General features: G+C 48.7%; 1 protein-coding gene across 1 annotated transcript in view; it reads right to left on the bottom strand.

The window, feature by feature from the left end:
- NAPB (NSF attachment protein beta) overlaps positions 1–2255 on the bottom strand; it is a 41091-nt gene extending 38836 nt beyond the window's left edge. Inside the window, exon 1 of the mRNA XM_044289965.1 lies at positions 2007–2255. Coding sequence (XP_044145900.1) covers positions 2007–2104 — 98 coding nt within the window. The 5' untranslated portion in view covers positions 2105–2255. The remainder of the gene's footprint in view (positions 1–2006) is intronic.
- Between the last annotated feature and the right edge of the window lie 15336 nt (positions 2256–17591).

Here is a 17591-nt window from a genome sequence, read left to right on the forward strand (position 1 = left end):
TTATTTTATTTTTTTTTTTTTTTTAATCTATCCATTTATTTAATTTTTTTTATCCATTGCATGCAGGACTCGCCCCCCCCCCCCCCATCTAAAAAAACAGAAATGGCATCTGTATTTTTACAGGATCTATTTTTTTTTCTGTTCTGACGGATCAGAAGAACGGAAAAATAATGGTGAAGTGAACTCTCCCTAAACGGTCCTGCAGTGCAGATCTTAGACCAGGCATGGCCAACCTGTGGCTCTCCAGCTGTTGTAAAACTACAACTCCCACCATGCCCTGCTGTAGGCTGATAGCTATAAGGCAGTCTTGGCATGCTGGGAGTTGTCGTTTTGCAACAGCTGGAGAGCCACAGGTTGGCCATCCCTGGACTAGATCCTCATAGGGTTCATTTATGCTACGGATATCCATCACTGATTACAGTCTTTGCAATGCATGGGGTGAAAAATGCACCAAATCCAACACGTGCGGATTCTGCGGAAACACAGCAATATACTGTGAATAGCGGCCATTCAGGTCGCCAGAGGGGATGTTAGCGGCCCTTTTCTCATACGGGGGTTGCAAAAGGGCACCCACCCCTTTGATGTCCATATTCCCTGATGGGGAACCAGGTTGTCCTGATCATTCTTCTTCACTTCACCCATTCTGACTACATTTTCAGTCTCCCTCGAAAATGATAAATTCTGATTGTTTAGGAGGTCACTGGTTCTTCATTCCCAAACAAACAGTATGCCAATCATAATGAGTGTGCCCACCTTGGAGCTCCGCTAGCCTGAAACTGATGGAGTGCAAGATACCTCGGGACGGTGGGCTGTTTACATTGAGGAGACCCTGCACGTGTATGGAGACCTATTTTCAGGCAGCGCCCCATGGGAAGGAAACAAACCCCTTGATGAGGTGCCTCAGACATGGCTTGAGGGGTGCTGGCCCTCACTGAAGGGTATGAAGCAGTTTAGCAGACAGGAGCTTACATGGTACAGGAGAGTCATTTGTGATCAACACTAATGTATCAACAGACCCGTCATGATGAGGTCTCCTGCAGTCATCTGATCCCACCGGGGGAACCTCAACGTTAAAGAGGATCTCCTACCATAATTGATGGACTATTGGGTTACAATCACTGACAAAAGGAGTGCCCAAGAGAGTTGGCTGCACATTTATAGTCTCTCTCCAATAGAGTCTATGGATGTGACACCCATTTTAAAAAGGAAGGACATCTAGGTCCAGCCCTGACAGAGGAACCTCCTTATGCTGCTACCTTGAGGACCAACCTAGAAGATGTCAACCTATATAAAGACTTGTTCACACGCTGCGATTCTACCATCTATGAGTTAGTGACCATCACGATATGGGTGATCCATCAGACTCCTGGTGACATCATTCATTATATACAGATCTGTATACTGGTGACATCATTCATTCATTATATATATATATATATATATATATATATATATATATATATACACACAGATCTGTATACTGGTGACATCATTCATTATATACAGATCTGATCTGTATACTGATGACATCATTCATTATATACATATCTGTATACTGGTGACATCATTCATTATATACATATCTGTATACTGATGACATCATTCATTATATACATATCTGTATACTGGTGACATCATTCATTATATACATATCTGTATACTGGTGACATCATTCATTATATACATATCTGTATACTGGTGACATCATTCATTATATACATATCTGTATACTGGTGACATCATTCATTATATACATATCTGTATACTGGTGACATCATTCATTATATACATATCTGTATACTGGTGACATCATTCATTATATACATATCTGTATACTGATGACATCATTCATTATATATATCTGTATACTGGTGACATTTCTCTGCAGGGACTGGTCACAGTCCTCCAGGGTCAGCTCTGACTCAGCATCCCAGATCCCGGCCGGGGAAACACCTCTCCCTCCCCCATGACGCCAGCCAGCACCCCCACCTCCTCCCTACACTTACCCGAAGAGACCCCTCAGGAAGGAATGCGAGGACTTCACCCTCTTCTCGGCCTCGGCCATCAGCTGCACGGCTTCTCGCTCTTTCCCGGAGGTGTCCATGTCTGTTCCCTGGGAATCTCCGCGAACCTCACAACCTGCCGCTGAGCCCGACCTGTCTCCTGCACCAGCGCCCGACACTGACCCGTGTTCTGTCAGATTCCTATACCTGGCAGAATGGGAGATGCTAGAGTGGAGTTGTTAGAAGGAGGTATATGACGTCATTGGTCACATGCTCCTTCATGGTCACATGACCAAATGTGGGAAGTGCTGAAGAACCCCGACTGCAGATGTTTGTGGAAGGAGGAGGGGCTGTGTGCCGGTGGGAGGATGTGGTGGGGTCTTGGAGTCCGCAGAGCTGCACGGGAGCGGGTGAGGGGCGGCATATGGAGCTCATATAGGAGGGGGAGCACTCGGGGGCAGTGGGGTTCAAGTGGAGTGGAATCAACTCCATTCTAGCTGATTCTATAGTGAACAGCTTATACTACTGACTCCAGGATGAGGACCCCCTCCTAACTTTCCCATTCTACTATATTACTGACTCCAGGAGGAGGACCCCCTTCTAACATTCCCATTCTACTATATTACTGACTCCAGGAGGAGGACCCCCTCCTAACATTCCCATTCTACTATATTACTGACTATAGAGGAGGACCCCCTTCTACTATATTACTGACTCCAGGAGGAGGACCCCCTTCTAACATTCCCATTCTACTATATTACTGCCTCCAGGAGGAGGACCCCCTTCTAACATTCCCATTCTATTATATTACTGACTCCAGGAGGAGGACCCCCTCCTAACATTCCCATTCTATTATATTACAGACTCCAGGAGGAGGACCCTCTTCTAACATTCCCATTCTACTATATTACTGACTCGAGGAGGAGGACCTCCTAACATTCCCATTCTACTATATTACTGATTCCAGGAGGAGGACCTCCTTCTAACATTCCCATTCTACTATATTACTGACTATAGAGGAGGAGGACTCCCTTCTACTATATTACTGACTCCAGGAGGAGGACCCCCTTCTAACATTCCCATTCTACTATATTACTGACTCCAGGAGGAGGACCCCCTTCTAACATTCCCATTCTACTATATTACCGACTCCAGGAGGAGGACCCCTTCTAACATTCCCATTCTACTATATTACCGACTCCAGGAGGAGGACCCCTTCTAACATTCCCATTCTACTATATTACTGATTCCAGGAGGAGGACCTCCTTCTAACATTCCCATTCTAATATATTACTGACTCCAGGAGGAGGACCCCCTTCTAACATTCCCATTCTACTATATTACTGACTCCAGGAGGAGGACCCCCTTCAAACATTCCCATTCTACTATATTACTGACTCCAGGAGGAGGACCCCCCTTCTAACATTCCCATTCTACTATATTACTGACTTCAGGAGGAGGACTCCCTTCTAACATTCCCATTGTACTATATTACTGACTCCAGGAGGAGGACTCCCTTCTAACATTCCCATTCTACTATATTACTGACTCCAGGAGGAGGACTCCCTTCTAACATTCCAATTGTACTATATTACTGACTCCAGGAGGAGGACCCCCTTCTAACATTCCCATTCTACTATATTACTGACTTCAGGAGGAGGACCCCCTTCTAACATTCCCATTCTATTATATTATTGACTCCAGGAGGAGGACCCCCTTCTAACATTCCCATACTATTATATTATTGACTCCAGGAGGAGGACCCCCCTTCTAACATTACAATTGTACTATATTACCTACTCCAGGAGGAGGACCCCCTTCTAACATACCCATTCTACTATATTACTGACTCCAGGAGGAGGACCCCCTTCTAACATTCCCATTCTATTATTGACTCCAGGAGGAGGACCCCCTTCTAACATTCCCATTATATTATTGACTCCAGGAGGAGGACCCCCTTCTAACATTCCCATTGTACTATATTACTGACTCCAGAAGGAGGACCCCCTTCTAACATTCCCATTCTATTATTGACTCCAGGAGGAGGACCCCCTTCTAACATTCCCATTATATTATTGACTCCAGGAGGAGGACCCCCTTCTAACATTCCCATTGTACTATACTACTCACTCCAGGAGGAGGACCCACTTCTAACATTCCCATTCTACTATATTACTGACTCCAGAAGGAGGACCTAGGGTTGGGCGATATACCGGTATCACGATATACCACGGTATAAAAAAAATGGCGATATCGCAGTTTCCTAAATACCGCAGTATTTTGTGACGTCATCAACGCAGTCAGCGCACATTGTGCGCTGACCGCTTCTAAACGTGCGTCCGCCCCTGCACCTTGCATAGCGCTGAGTAACATTATTTCCTTTCGTCCTGGCCTGGCTCCTTCTTGCTCCGCCTCCCTTAGTCAAGTCTCCACGAGACTTATAAAATTATAAACTTACTACTTCCCGCAGCGGCCGCCCCGGCTCTCCCTCCTCCTTGCTCCCATATTCAAATCTCTGCCCACCGGCATCTGATGTCAGAATCGGAGCACACAAGCGAGGCAGCCGCGGGAAAGGTATATCGCAAAGTATTACTGCATGTATGGTGGCCTGTGGCCACAAGACCTTATTATAACGCTCCTTGTGGCCCCCCATACAGTGTAACGCCTCCTTGTGGCCCCCCATACAGTGTAACACCTCCTTGTGGCCCCCCATACAGTGTAACGCCTCCTTGTGGCCCCCCATACAGTGTAACGCCTCCTTGTGGCCCCCCATACAGTGTAACACCTCCTTGTGGCCCCCCATACAGTGTAACACCTCCTTGTGGCCCCCCATACAGTGTAACACCTCCTTCTGCCCCCCCATACAGTGTAACACCTCCTTGTGGCCCCCCTATACAGTGTAACGTCTCCTAGTGGCCCCCCATACAGTGTAATGCCTCCTAGTGGCCCCTCGTACAGTGTAACGCCTCCTAGTGCCCCCCCATACAGTGTAACTCCTCCTTGTGGCCCCCCATACAGTGTAACGTCTCCTTGTGGCCCCCCATACAGTGTAACGTCTCTTTGTGGCCCCCCATACAGTGTTACGTCTCCTTGTGGCCCCCCATACAGTGTAACGTCTCCTTGTGGCTGCCCCCATACAGTATAACGTTTCCTTGTGGCTGCCCCCATACAGTATAACGTCTCCTTGTGGCCCCCATACAGTATAACGTATCCTTGTGGCCCCCGATACAGTGTAACGTCTCCTTGTGGCCCCCATACAGTGTAACGTCTCCTTGTGGCCCCCCCATACATTATAACGTCTCCTTGTGGCCCCCCATACAGTATTCCGTCTCCTTGTGTTTTTTTTTCTTTTAAACAGGTATTTATCGCTATATATATCGTTATTGCGATACATTTTTTAATATCGTTATCGTCTGAATATTTTTGATATCGTCCAACCCTAGGAGGACCCACTTCTAACATTCCCATTCTACTATATTACTGACTCCAGGAGGAGGACCCCCTTCTAACATTCCCATTCTACTATATTACTGACTCCAGGAGGAGGACCCCCTTCTAACATTCCCATTCTACTATATTATTGACTCAAGGAGGAGGACCCCCTTCTAACATTCCCATTCTATTATGTTTTTGACTCCAGGAGGAGGACCCCCCTTCTAACATTCCCATTCTACTATATTACTGACTCCAGGAGGAGGACCCCCTTCTAACATTCCCATTGTACTATATTACTGACTCCAGGAGGAGGACCCCCTTCTAACATTCCCATTCTACTATATTACCTACTCCAGGAGGAGGACCCCCTTCTAACATTCCCATTCTACTATATTACTGACTCCAGGAGGAGGACCCCCTTCTAACATTCCCATTCTACTATATTACTGACTCCAGGAGGAGGACCCCCTTCTAACATTCCCATTCTACTATATTACCTACTCCATGAGGAGGACCCCCTTCTAACATTCCCATTCTACTATATTACCTGCTCTAGGAGGAGGACCCCCTTCTAACATTCCCATTCTACTATATTACTGACTCCAGGGGGAGGATCTCCTTCTAACAACTCCATTCTAGTCTCAACCCTGGCAGAATGCTATACCCGGAAGTGACGCGGCCGCACCGGAATCAGCTGGAGGAGGGTGTGTGTGGATCTGCACAAGCGCAGATCCACTGGGTTCGTAATAATGATTGCGCCGCCGCGGGAGAAGCACCTACTTAATTTGTAATCCAATTGATGATGGTATGCCTCAAAGCTACTTGAACAACATGTCCATTCAGAACTGTCCTCCCACCTCTCCTCCTGCTCCCTCTTTGACCGCCTACAATCTGGCTTCCGACCCCACCACTCGACCGAGACTGCCCTTACCAAAGTCACCAAGGACCTATTGACAGCCAAAACCAAGAAAAAATACTCTGTCCTCCTTCTCCTTGACCTGTCCTCTGCCTTCAACACTGTTGACTAGAGTTGAGCGGACACCTGGATGTTCGGGTTCGAGAAGTTCGGCCGAACTTCCCGAAAATGTTCGGGTTCGGGATCCGAACCCGATCTGAACTTCGTCCCGAACCCGAACCCGAACCCCATTGAAGTCAATGGGGACCCGAACTTTTCGGCACTAAAAAGGCTGTAAAACAGCCCAGGAAAGGGCTAGAGGGCTGCAAAAGGCAGCAACATGTAGGTAAATCCCCTGCAAACAAATGTGGATAGGGAAATGAATTAAAATAAAAATTAAAAAAATAAAAATTAACCAAAATCAATTGGAGAGAGGTCCCATAGCAGAGAATCTGGCTTCACGTCACCCACCACTGGAACAGTCCATTCTCAGATATTTAGGCCCCGGCACCCAGGCAGAGGAGAGAGGTCCCGTAACAGAGAATCTGGCTTCATGTCAGCAGAGAATCAGTCTGCATGTCATAGCAGAGAATGAGGCTTCACGTCAGCCACCACTGCAACAGTCCATTTTCATAAATTTAGGCCCAGCACCCAGGCAGAGGAGAGAGGTCCCGTAACAGACAATCTGGCTTCATGTCAGCAGAGAATCAGTCTTCATATCATAGCAGAGAATCAGGCTTCACGTCACCTACCACTGTAAGAGTCCATTTTCATAAATTTAGGCCCAGCACCCAGGCAGAGGAGAGAGGTCCCGTAACAGAGGATCTGGCTTCATGTCAGCAGAGAATCAGTCTGCATGTCATAGCAGAGAATCAGGCTTCACGTCAGCCACCAATGCAACAGTCCATTGTCAGATATTTAGGCCCAGCACCCAGGCAGAGGAGAGAGGTCCCGTAACAGAGAATCTGTCTTCATGTCAGCAGAGAATCAGTCTGCATGTCATAGCAGAAAATCAGGCTTCACGTCACCCAGCACTGTAAGAGTCCATTTTCATAAATTTAGGCCCAGCACCCAGGCAGAGGAGAGAGGTCCCGTAACAGACAATCTGGCTTCATGTCAGCAGAGAATCAGTCTTCATGTCATAGCAGAGAATCAGTCTTCATGTCATAGCAGAGAATCAGGCTTCACGTCACCCACCACTGTAAGAGTCCATTTTCATAAATTTAGGCCCAGCACCCAGGCAGAGGAGAGAGGTCCCGTAACAGAGAATCTGGCTTCATGTCAGCAGAGAATCAGTCTTCATATCATAGCAGAGAATCAGGCTTCACGTCACCCACCACTGTAAGAGTCCATTTTCATAAATTTAGGCCCAGCACCCAGGCAGAGGAGAGAGGTCCCGTAACAGACAATCTGGCTTCATGTCAGCAGAGAATCAGTCTTCATATCATAGCAGAGAATCAGGCTTCACGTCACCCACCACTGTAAGAGTCCATTTTCATAAATTTAGGCCCAGCACCCAGGCAGAGGAGAGAGGTCCCGTAACAGACAATCTGGCTTCATGTCAGCAGAGAATTAGTCTGCATGTCATAGCAGAGAATGAGGCTTCACGTCAGCCACCACTGCAACAGTCCATTGGCATATATTTAGGCCCAGCACACAGGCAGAGGAGAGAGGTCCCGTAACAGAGGATCTGGCTTCATGTCAGCAGAGAATCAGTCTGCATGTCATAGCAGAAAATCAGGCTTCACGTCAGCCACCACTGCAACAGTCCATTGTCATAAATTTAGGCCCAGCACCCAGGCAGAGGAGAGAGGTCCCGTAACAGACAATCTGGCTTCATGTCAGCAGAGAATCAGTCTTCATATCATAGCAGAGAATCAGGCTTCACGTCACCCACCACTGTAAGAGTCCATTTTCATAAATTTAGGCCCAGCACCCAGGCAGAGGAGAAAGGTCCCGTAACAGACAATCTGGCTTCATGTCAGCAGAGAATCAGTCTGCATGTCATAGCAGAGAATGAGGCTTCACGTCAGCCACCACTGCAACAGTCCATTGGCATATATTTAGGCCCAGCACACAGGCAGAGGAGAGAGGTCCCGTAACAGAGGATCTGGCTTCATGTCAGCAGAGAATCAGTCTGCATGTCATAGCAGAAAATCAGGCTTCACGTCAGCCACCACTGCAACAGTCCATTGTCAGATATTTAGGCCCAGCACCCAGGCAGAGGAGAGAGGTCCCGTAACAGAGGATCTGGCTTCATGTCAGCAGAGAATCAGTCTGCATGTCATAGCAGAGAATCAGGCTTCACGTCACCCAACATTGGAACAGTCCATTGGCATATATTTAGGACCCGGCACCCAGACAGAGGAGAGGTTCATTCAACTTTGGGTAGCCTCGCAATATAATGGTAAAATGAAAATAAAAATAAGATTGAATGAGGAAGTGCCCTGGAGTCCAATAATATATGGTTATGGGGAGGTAGTTAATGTCTAATCTGGACAAGGGACGGACAGGTCCTGTGGGATCCATGCCTGGTTCATTTTTATGAACGTCAGCTTGTCCACATTGGCTGTAGACAGGCGGCTGCGTTTGTCTGTAATGACGCCCCCTGCCGTGCTGAATACACGTTCAGACAAAACGCTGGCTGCCGGGCAGGCCAGCACCTCCAAGGCATAAAAGGCTAGCTCTGGCCACGTGGACAATTTAGAGACCCAGAAGTTGAATGGGGCCGAACCATCAGTCAGTACGTGGAGGGGTGTGCACACGTACTGTTCCACCATGTTAGTGAAATGTTGCCTCCTGCTAACACGTTGCGTATCAGGTGGTGGTGCAGTTAGCTGTGGCGTGTTGACAAAAGTTTTCCACATCTCTGCCATGCTAACCCTGCCCTCAGAGGAGCTGGCCGTGACACAGCTGCCTTGGCGACCTCTTGCTCCTCCTCTGCCTTGGCCTTGGGCTTCCACTTGTTCCCCTGTGACATTTGGGAATGCTCTCAGTAGCGCGTCTACCAACGTGCGCTTGTACTCGCGCATCTTCCTATCACGCTCCAGTGCAGGAAGTAAGGTGGGCACATTGTCTTTGTAGCGTGGATCCAGCAGGGTGGCAACCCAGTAGTCCGCACAGGTTAAAATGTGGGCAACTCTGCTGTCGTTGCACAGGCACTGCAGCATGTAGTCGCTCATGTGTGCCAGGCTGCCCAGGGGTAAGGACAAGCTGTCCTCTGTGGGAGGCGTATCGTCATCGTCCTGCCTTTCCCCCCAGCCACGCACCAGTGATGGACCCGAGCTGCGTTGGGTGCCACCCCGCTGTGACCATGCTTCATCCTCATCCTCCTCCACCTCCTCCTCATCCTCGTCCTCCAGTAGTGGGCCCTGGCTGGCCACATTTGTACCTGGCCTCTGCTGTTGCCAAAAACCTCCCTCTGAGTCACTTCGAAGAGACTGGCCTGAAAGTGCTAAAAATGACCCCTCTTCCTCCTCCTCCTCCTCCTCCTCCTCCTCCTGGGCCACCTCCTCTTCCATCATCGCCCTAAGTGTTTTCTCAAGGAAACATAGAAGTGGTATTGTAACGCTGATAACGGCGTCATCGCCACTGGCCATGTTGGTGGAGTACTCGAAACAGCGCAACAGGGCACACAGGTCTCGCATGGAGGCCCAGTCATTGGTGGTGAAGTGGTGCTGTTCTGTAGTGCGACTGACCCGTGCGTGCTGCAGCTGAAACTCCACTATGGCCTGCTGCTGCTCGCACAGTCTGTCCAGCATGTGCAAGGTGGAGTTCCACCTGGTGGGCGCGTCGCATATGAGGCGGTGAGCGGGAAGGCCGAAGTTACGCTGTAGCGCAGACAGGCGAGCAGCAGCAGGATGTGAACGCCGGAAGCGCGAACAGACGGCCCGCGTTTTATGCAGCAGCTCTGACATGTCGGGGTAGTTGTGAATGAACTTCTGCACCACCAAATTCAGCACATGCACCAAGCAAGGGATGTGCGTCAAATTGGCTAGTCCCAGAGCTGCAACGAGATTTCGCCCATTATCACACACCACCAGGCCGGGCTTGAGGCTCACCGGCAGCAACCACTCGTCGGTCTGTTGTTCTATACCCCGCCACAACTCCTATGCGGTGTGGGGCCTGTCCCCCAAACATATGAGTTTCAGAATGGCCTGCTGACGTTTACCCCGGGCTGTGCTGAAGTTGGTGGTGAAGGTGTGTGGCTGACTGGATGAGCAGGTGGAAGAAGAGGAGGAGGAAGCCGAGAAGGAGGAGGTGGCAACAGGAGGCAAAGAATGTTGCCCTGCGATCCTTGGCGGCGGAAGGACGTGCGCCAAACAGCTCTCCGCCTGGGGCCCAGCTGCCACTACATTTACCCAGTGTGCAGTTAGGGAGATATAGCGTCCCTGGCCGTGCTTACTGGTCCACGTATCTGTGGTTAGGTGGACCTTGCTACAGATGGCGTTGCGCAGTGCACACTTGATTTTATCGGATACTTGGTTGTGCAGGGAAGGCACGGCTCTCTTGGAGAAGTAGTGGCGGCTGGGAACAACATACTGTGGGACAGCAAGCGACATGAGCTGTTTGAAGCTGTCTGTGTCCACCAGCCTAAATGACAGCATTTCATAGGCCAGTAGTTTAGAAATGCTGGCATTCAGGGCCAAGGATCGAGGGTGGCTAGGTGGGAATTTACGCTTTCTCTCAAATGTTTGTGAGATGGAGAGCTGAACGCTGCCGTGTGACATGGTTGAGACGCTTGGTGACGGAGGTGGTGGTGGTACATCCCCTGTTTGCTGGGCGGCAGGTGCCAACGTTCCTCCAGAGGCGGAGGAAGAGGCCGAGGCGGCAGCAGCAGAAGAGGCCGAGGCGGCAGCAGCAGAAGAGGTAGCAGGGGGAGCCTGAGTGACTTCCTTGGTTTTAAGGTGTTTACTCCACTGCAGTTCATGCTTTGCATGCAGGTGCCTGGTCATGCAGGTTGTGCTCAGGTTCAGAACGTTAATGCCTCGCTTCAGGCTCTGATGGCACAGCGTGCAAACCACTCGGGTCTTGTCGTCAGCACATTGTTTGAAGAAGTGCCATGCCAGGGAACTCCTTGAAGCTGCAGGCGGAGTCTCTTGGCGGCGGGTGTTCTGCTTTTGCCCACTGCTCCCTCTTTTGCTACGCTGTTGGCTCGGTCTCACCACTGCCTCTTCCTCCGAACTGTGAAAGTCAGTGGCACGACCTTCTTTCAATGTGGGGTCTAGGACCTCATCATCCCCTGCATCGTCTTCCACCCAGTCTTGATCCCTGACCTCCTGTTCAGTCTGCACACTGCAGAAAGACGCAGCAGTTGGCACCTGTGTTTCGTCATCATCAGAGACATGCTGAGGTGGTATTCCCATGTCCTCATCATCAGGAAACATAAGTGGTTGTGCGTCAGTGCAGTCTATGTCTTCCACCGCTGGGGAAGGGCTAGGTGGATGCCCTTGGGAAACCCTGCCAGCAGAGTCTTCAAACAGCATAAGAGACTTCTGCATAACTTGAGGCTCAGACAGTTTCCTTGATATGCATGGGGGTGATGTGACAGACTGATGGGGTTGGTTTTCAGGTGCCATCTGTGCGCTTTCTGCAGAAGACTGGGTGGGAGATAATGTGAACGTGCTGGATCCACTGTCGGCCACCCAATTGACTAATGCCTGTACCTGCTCAGGCCTTACCATCCTTAGAACGGCATTGGGCCCCACCATATATCGCTGTAAATTCTGGCGGCTACTGGGACCTGAGGTAGTTGGTACACTAGGACGTGTGGATGTGGCAGAACGGCCACGTCCTCTCCCAGCACCAGAGGGTCCACTTACACCACCACGACCATGTCCACGTCCGCGTCCCTTACTAGATGTTTTCCTCATTGTTATGGTTCACCACAACAACAAAAATATTATTTGGCCCAATGTATTGTTTTCAAATTCAGCTGAATATAAATTTGAGGCCTAGTATTTAGGCGCTGGGTGACCGGTATGGATTTACTAACAGAATTAGACTTGGAAATGCACAGTAGCGTGTGTGTGAAGTTATTCTGAATGACCCTATGTGCACCTTGAATATTATATACCCTTTTAGGGATAGATTTCAAATAGCTCTGATATAGCAGAAACCACTAAATTATGAAATTGCTAAATTGGGAATTGTATTTCAACCCAGAACAAAAAATGTGCTTTGACGGACACTAAATAACTTTCCCAGCCACAACAGTACAGCGGTAACGACAGATTTAGCGGGATATAAATTTGAGGCCTAGTATTTAGGCGCTGGGTGACCGGTATGGATTTACTAACAGAATTAGACTTGGAAATGCACAGTAGCGTGTGTGTGAAGTTATTCTGAATGACCCTATGTGCACCTTGAATATTATATACCCTTTTAGGGATAGATTTCAAATAGCTCTGATATAGCAGAAACCACTAAATTATGAAATTGCTAAATTTGGAATTGTATTTCAACCCAGAACAAAAAATGTGCTTTGACGGACACTAAATAACTTGCCCAGCCACAACAGTACAGCGGTAACGACAGATTTAGCGGGATATAAATTTGAGGCCTAGTATTTAGGCGCTGGGTGACCGGTATGGATTTAGTGACAGAATTAGACTGGGATATGGCCAAAAAATAACCACACTATTGCTGGTTAAATGCACTTGGTGTGACAGCTTGACCAACCACACTACTGAGGGTTAAATGCACTTGGTGACGGGCGCAGCTTGCCCCTGATGTAGTATATGGCCAAAAAATTAACAGACTATTGCTGGTTAAATGCACTTGGTGTGACAGCTTGACCAACCACACTACTGAGGGTTAAATGCACTTGGTGACGGGCGCAGCTTGCCCCTGATGTAGTATATGGCCAAAAAATTAACAGACTATTGCTGGTTAAATGCACTTGGTGTGACAGCTTCACCCTGATGTAGGCTTTAGCCAAAAAACAACCACACCATTGAGGGTTAAATGCACTTGGTGACAGGCGCAGCTTGCCCCTGATGTAGTATATGGCCAAAAAATAAACAGACTATTGCTGGTTAAATGCACTTGGTGTGACAGCTTCACCCTGATGTAGGCTTTAGCCAAAAAAAACAACCACACCATTGAGGGTTAAATGCACTTGGTCGCAGCTTGTGCTGGCGCACCACAAGACACAAAATGGCCGCCGATCACCCCAGAAAAAAGTGACTGACAAACGGTCTGGGCAGCCTAAAAACAGTGAGCAATTGAATTTCAGCAGCTCAATGATGCACAGCTGCAGATCGATCGATTAGTCAAGTACTTTGGAGGAGTTAATCTGCCTAATCTCGCCCTACTGTCGCAGCCGCAACCTCTCCCTACGCTAATCAGAGCAGAGTGACGGGCGGCGCTATGTGACTCCAGCTTAAATAGAGGCTGGGTCACATGGTGCTCTGGCCAATCACAGCCATGCCAATAGTAGGCATGGCTGTGATGGCCTCTTGGGGCAAGTAGTATGACGCTTGTTGATTGGCTGCTTTGCAGCCTTTCAAAAAGCGCCAAGAAAGCGTCACAAAAGCGCCAAGAAAGCGACGAACACCGAACCCGGACTTTTACGAAAATGTCCGGGTTCGGGTCCGTTTCACGGACACCCCAAAATTCGGTACGAACCCGAACTATACAGTTCGAGTTCGCTCATCCCTACTGTTGACCACTCCCTTCTGTTGCAAACTCTCTCATCTCTTGGCATCACTGACCTGGCCCTCTCCTGGATCACATCATACCTCACAGACCGGATGTTTAGCGTCTCCCACTCCCGCACTACCTCCTCGTCTCATTCCCTCTCTGTTGGTGTCCCGCAAGGCTCTGTCCTAGGACCCCTGCTCTTCTCTATCTACACTTTTGGTCTGGGACAGCTCATAGAGTCCCATGGCTTTCAGTATCACTCCTACGCTGATGACACACAAATCTACCTCTCTGGTCCAGACATCACCACCTTACTATAAAGAATCCCACAATGTCTTTCTTCTATATCATCCTTCTTCGCCTCTCGCTTTCTTAAACTTAACATGGATAAGACAGAATTCATAATCTTTCCCCCATCTTGTTCAAACCCCCCCAACAGACCTATCTTTAATGATCAATGGCTGCACACTCTCCCCAGTCAACAAAGTATGCTGCCTTGGAGTGATCTTGGATTCTGCCCTTTCCTTCCGACCGCACATCCAAGCCCTGTCCACCACCTGCCGCCTCCAACTCAAAAACATCTCCCGCATCCGTGCTTTCCTTAACTTTGAATCAGCGAAAATGCTTGTACATGCCCTCATTATCTCCCGCCTAGACTACTGCAACATTTTCCTCTGTGGCCTTCCATCTAGCGCTCTCGTACCCCTCCAATCTATCCTCAACTCTGCTGCCCGACTAATCCACCTCTCACCCTATTACTCCCCCCTCTGCCAATCCCTTCACTTGCTCCTCATTGCCCAGCGAATTCACTTCAAAGTACTAACAAATACATACAAGGCCGTCCATAACCTGTCCCCTCCCTACATCTCTGAGCTACTTTCCCGATACACCCCCACACGCACTCTCCGATCCTCACAAGACCTCCTTCTCTCCTCTCCTCTTATCACCTCTTTCCACAATCGACTCTAAGATTTCTCCCGTGCATCCCCCACACTCTGGAACTCGCTTCCCCAACATATCAGACTCTCACCTACAGTGGAATCCTTCAAAAGAAACCTGAAAACCCACCTCTTCAGACAAGCCTACAACCAGTGACCCTGCTGCCTCTATACCGCCATGACCAGCTTCACCCTCTCCTACTGTGTCCTTCTGCCATACCATGTAGATTGTAAGCCCTTACGGGCAGGGCCCTCTCTCCTTCTGTACCAGTTTGTAACTCATCTTGTTTATGATTAGTGCAATTGTCTGTATTATGTATGTGCACCCCTTATCATATGTACAGCGCTATGGAATGAATGGCGCTTTAATAATAAATAATAATAATGCGCAAAACCGTACACCGCGCGTGCGCACTAAGTGGTAGGTAGATTTTGGAGTGCAAAATGTTACATTAGATCTCCCTACCCCTCAGTGCACACTCACGGACACATCATCTGGAGCAGTTTAGCTTCACCACATAGCAGAGCTAAATGCAGGATATTGGGGTGGTGGGGTCATCCACATAGCAGTGCTGAGTGTGTACGCGCAGTGTATGGTTTCGCGCATGCAAATTAAGTAGGTGCTTCTCCCGCGGCGGTGCAATTATTTTTACGAATCCAGTGGATCTGCGCTTGCAGATGGATCCACACACACCCTCCTCTAGGTGATTCGGGTGCGGCCGCGTCACTTCGGTATAGCATTCTGCCAAGGTATAGGAATCTGGCAGAACACCGGCCGCTGTCTCTGACAGCTGACGCCGCGCTGCCTCATGGGAAATGTAGTTCTTACTACCTTAGTGTGCAATGATGTTGCCGGCCATGTTTAATAAGGGCAAATACGTTCCTGGTGCTCCAATAATTTATATTCTTTATGTATTTTCAGTCACAGATGTAGGACTGTCATAAAATCATCTTGACTATAGTTCCAATATAACCATGTGGCCATAAACAGAGGATGCTATAATCAGACAGGTGAATAATTACCATTTAAAGGAACACTTCAGGCAAATAAAATTCACCTAGAATATTGTCCAGTGGTTCTTCGAGGCTTGATTCAAACAGGCATAAGGACACAATATGTCATTGGCTGCAGTGGCATACGTCAGTGACCCTGCACATGTGGAAGTTGACAGGGAGAGACTGGAAGTGCGGTGAAGACAGCCTGGGTGCCACAGAGCCAAAAAGAAGCGGCGGAGAGCAGGTAAGTACTGATCTCTTCCCAGGTACCTTTGGGTGGAGCCGTGGCGACCTGCGGGGGAGGCGAGGATGAGAGGAGTGGTAGTTGATATACTGGCGCTGGGCCCCTGGGGTCGTGCAGTGACTGGAGGGTGCACCCTTACTTCCCTTGGGGCACACCCTGGAACTCGGGCTCCTGTCTGGTGGTAATTGCGCTGCTCTTGATGGAGTAGGTTCAGAACGTATTTATTGTAATCCAATTGATGGGTGCAACAATACAAATAGCACAAAAGGCACAGTTCATAGGTAAATCACAGTGCAGTCCTCTCAATAGCAGCGTAGATGCAACAATGATGGCAGTGGCTGTCCCTCGGTCCTGAGACGGCCGAGGTATGTCCTGCTCTCAAGTTCTAAAAACGCAGAGACAGTAGGTAGTCACCTGAAATGGTTTTCACTTCACAGGTGTGCCCTGTCAGGTTTAATAAGTGGGATTTCTTGCCTTATAAATGGGGTTGGGATCATCAGTTGCCTTGTTGAGAAGTCAGGTGGATACAAAGCTAATAGTCCTACTGAATAGACCGTTAGAATTTGTATTATGGCAAGAAAAAAGCAGCTAAGTAAAGAAAAACGAGTGGCCATCATTACTTTAAGGAATTAAGGTCAGTCAGTCCGAAAACTTGGGAAAACTTGGAAAGTGTCCCCAAGTGCAGTCAAAAAAACCATCAAGCGCTACAAAGAAACTGGCTCACATGTGGACCGCCCCAGGAAAGGAAGACCAAGAGTCACCTCTGGTGCGGAGGATAAGTTCATCCGAGTCACCAGCCTCAGAAATCGCAGGTTAACAGCAGCTCAGATTAGAGACCAGGTCAATGCCACACAGAGTTCTAGCAGCAGACACATCTCTAGAACAACTGTTAAGAGGAGACTGTGTGAATCAGGCCTTTATGGTAGAATATCTGCTAGGAAACCACTGCTAAGGACAGGCAACAGGCAGAAGAGACTTGTTTGGGCTAAAGAACACAAGGAATGGACATTAGACCAGTGGAGATCTGTGCTTTGGTCTGATGAGTCCAAATTTGAGATCTTTGGTTCCAACCACCGTGTCTTTGTGCGATGCAGAAAAGGTGAATGGATGGACTCCACTGGTTCCCACCGTGAAGCATGGAGAAGGAGGTGTGATGGTGTGGGGGTGCTTTGCTGGTGACACTGTTGGGGATTTATTCAAAATTGTAGGTATACTGAACCAGCATGGCTACCACAGCATCTTGCAGCGGCATGCTATTCCATTCGGTTTGCGTTTAGTTGGACCATCATTTATTTTTTAACAGGACAATGACCCCAAACACACCTCCAGGCTGTGTAAGGGCTATTTGACCATGAAGGAGAGTGATGGGGTGCTGCGCCAGATGACCTGGCCTCCACAGTCACTGGACCTGAAACCAATCGAGATGGTTTGGGGTG

Source organism: Bufo gargarizans, chromosome 4 (assembly GCF_014858855.1).
Source record: "Bufo gargarizans isolate SCDJY-AF-19 chromosome 4, ASM1485885v1, whole genome shotgun sequence".
Taxonomy (NCBI): domain Eukaryota; kingdom Metazoa; phylum Chordata; class Amphibia; order Anura; family Bufonidae; genus Bufo; species Bufo gargarizans.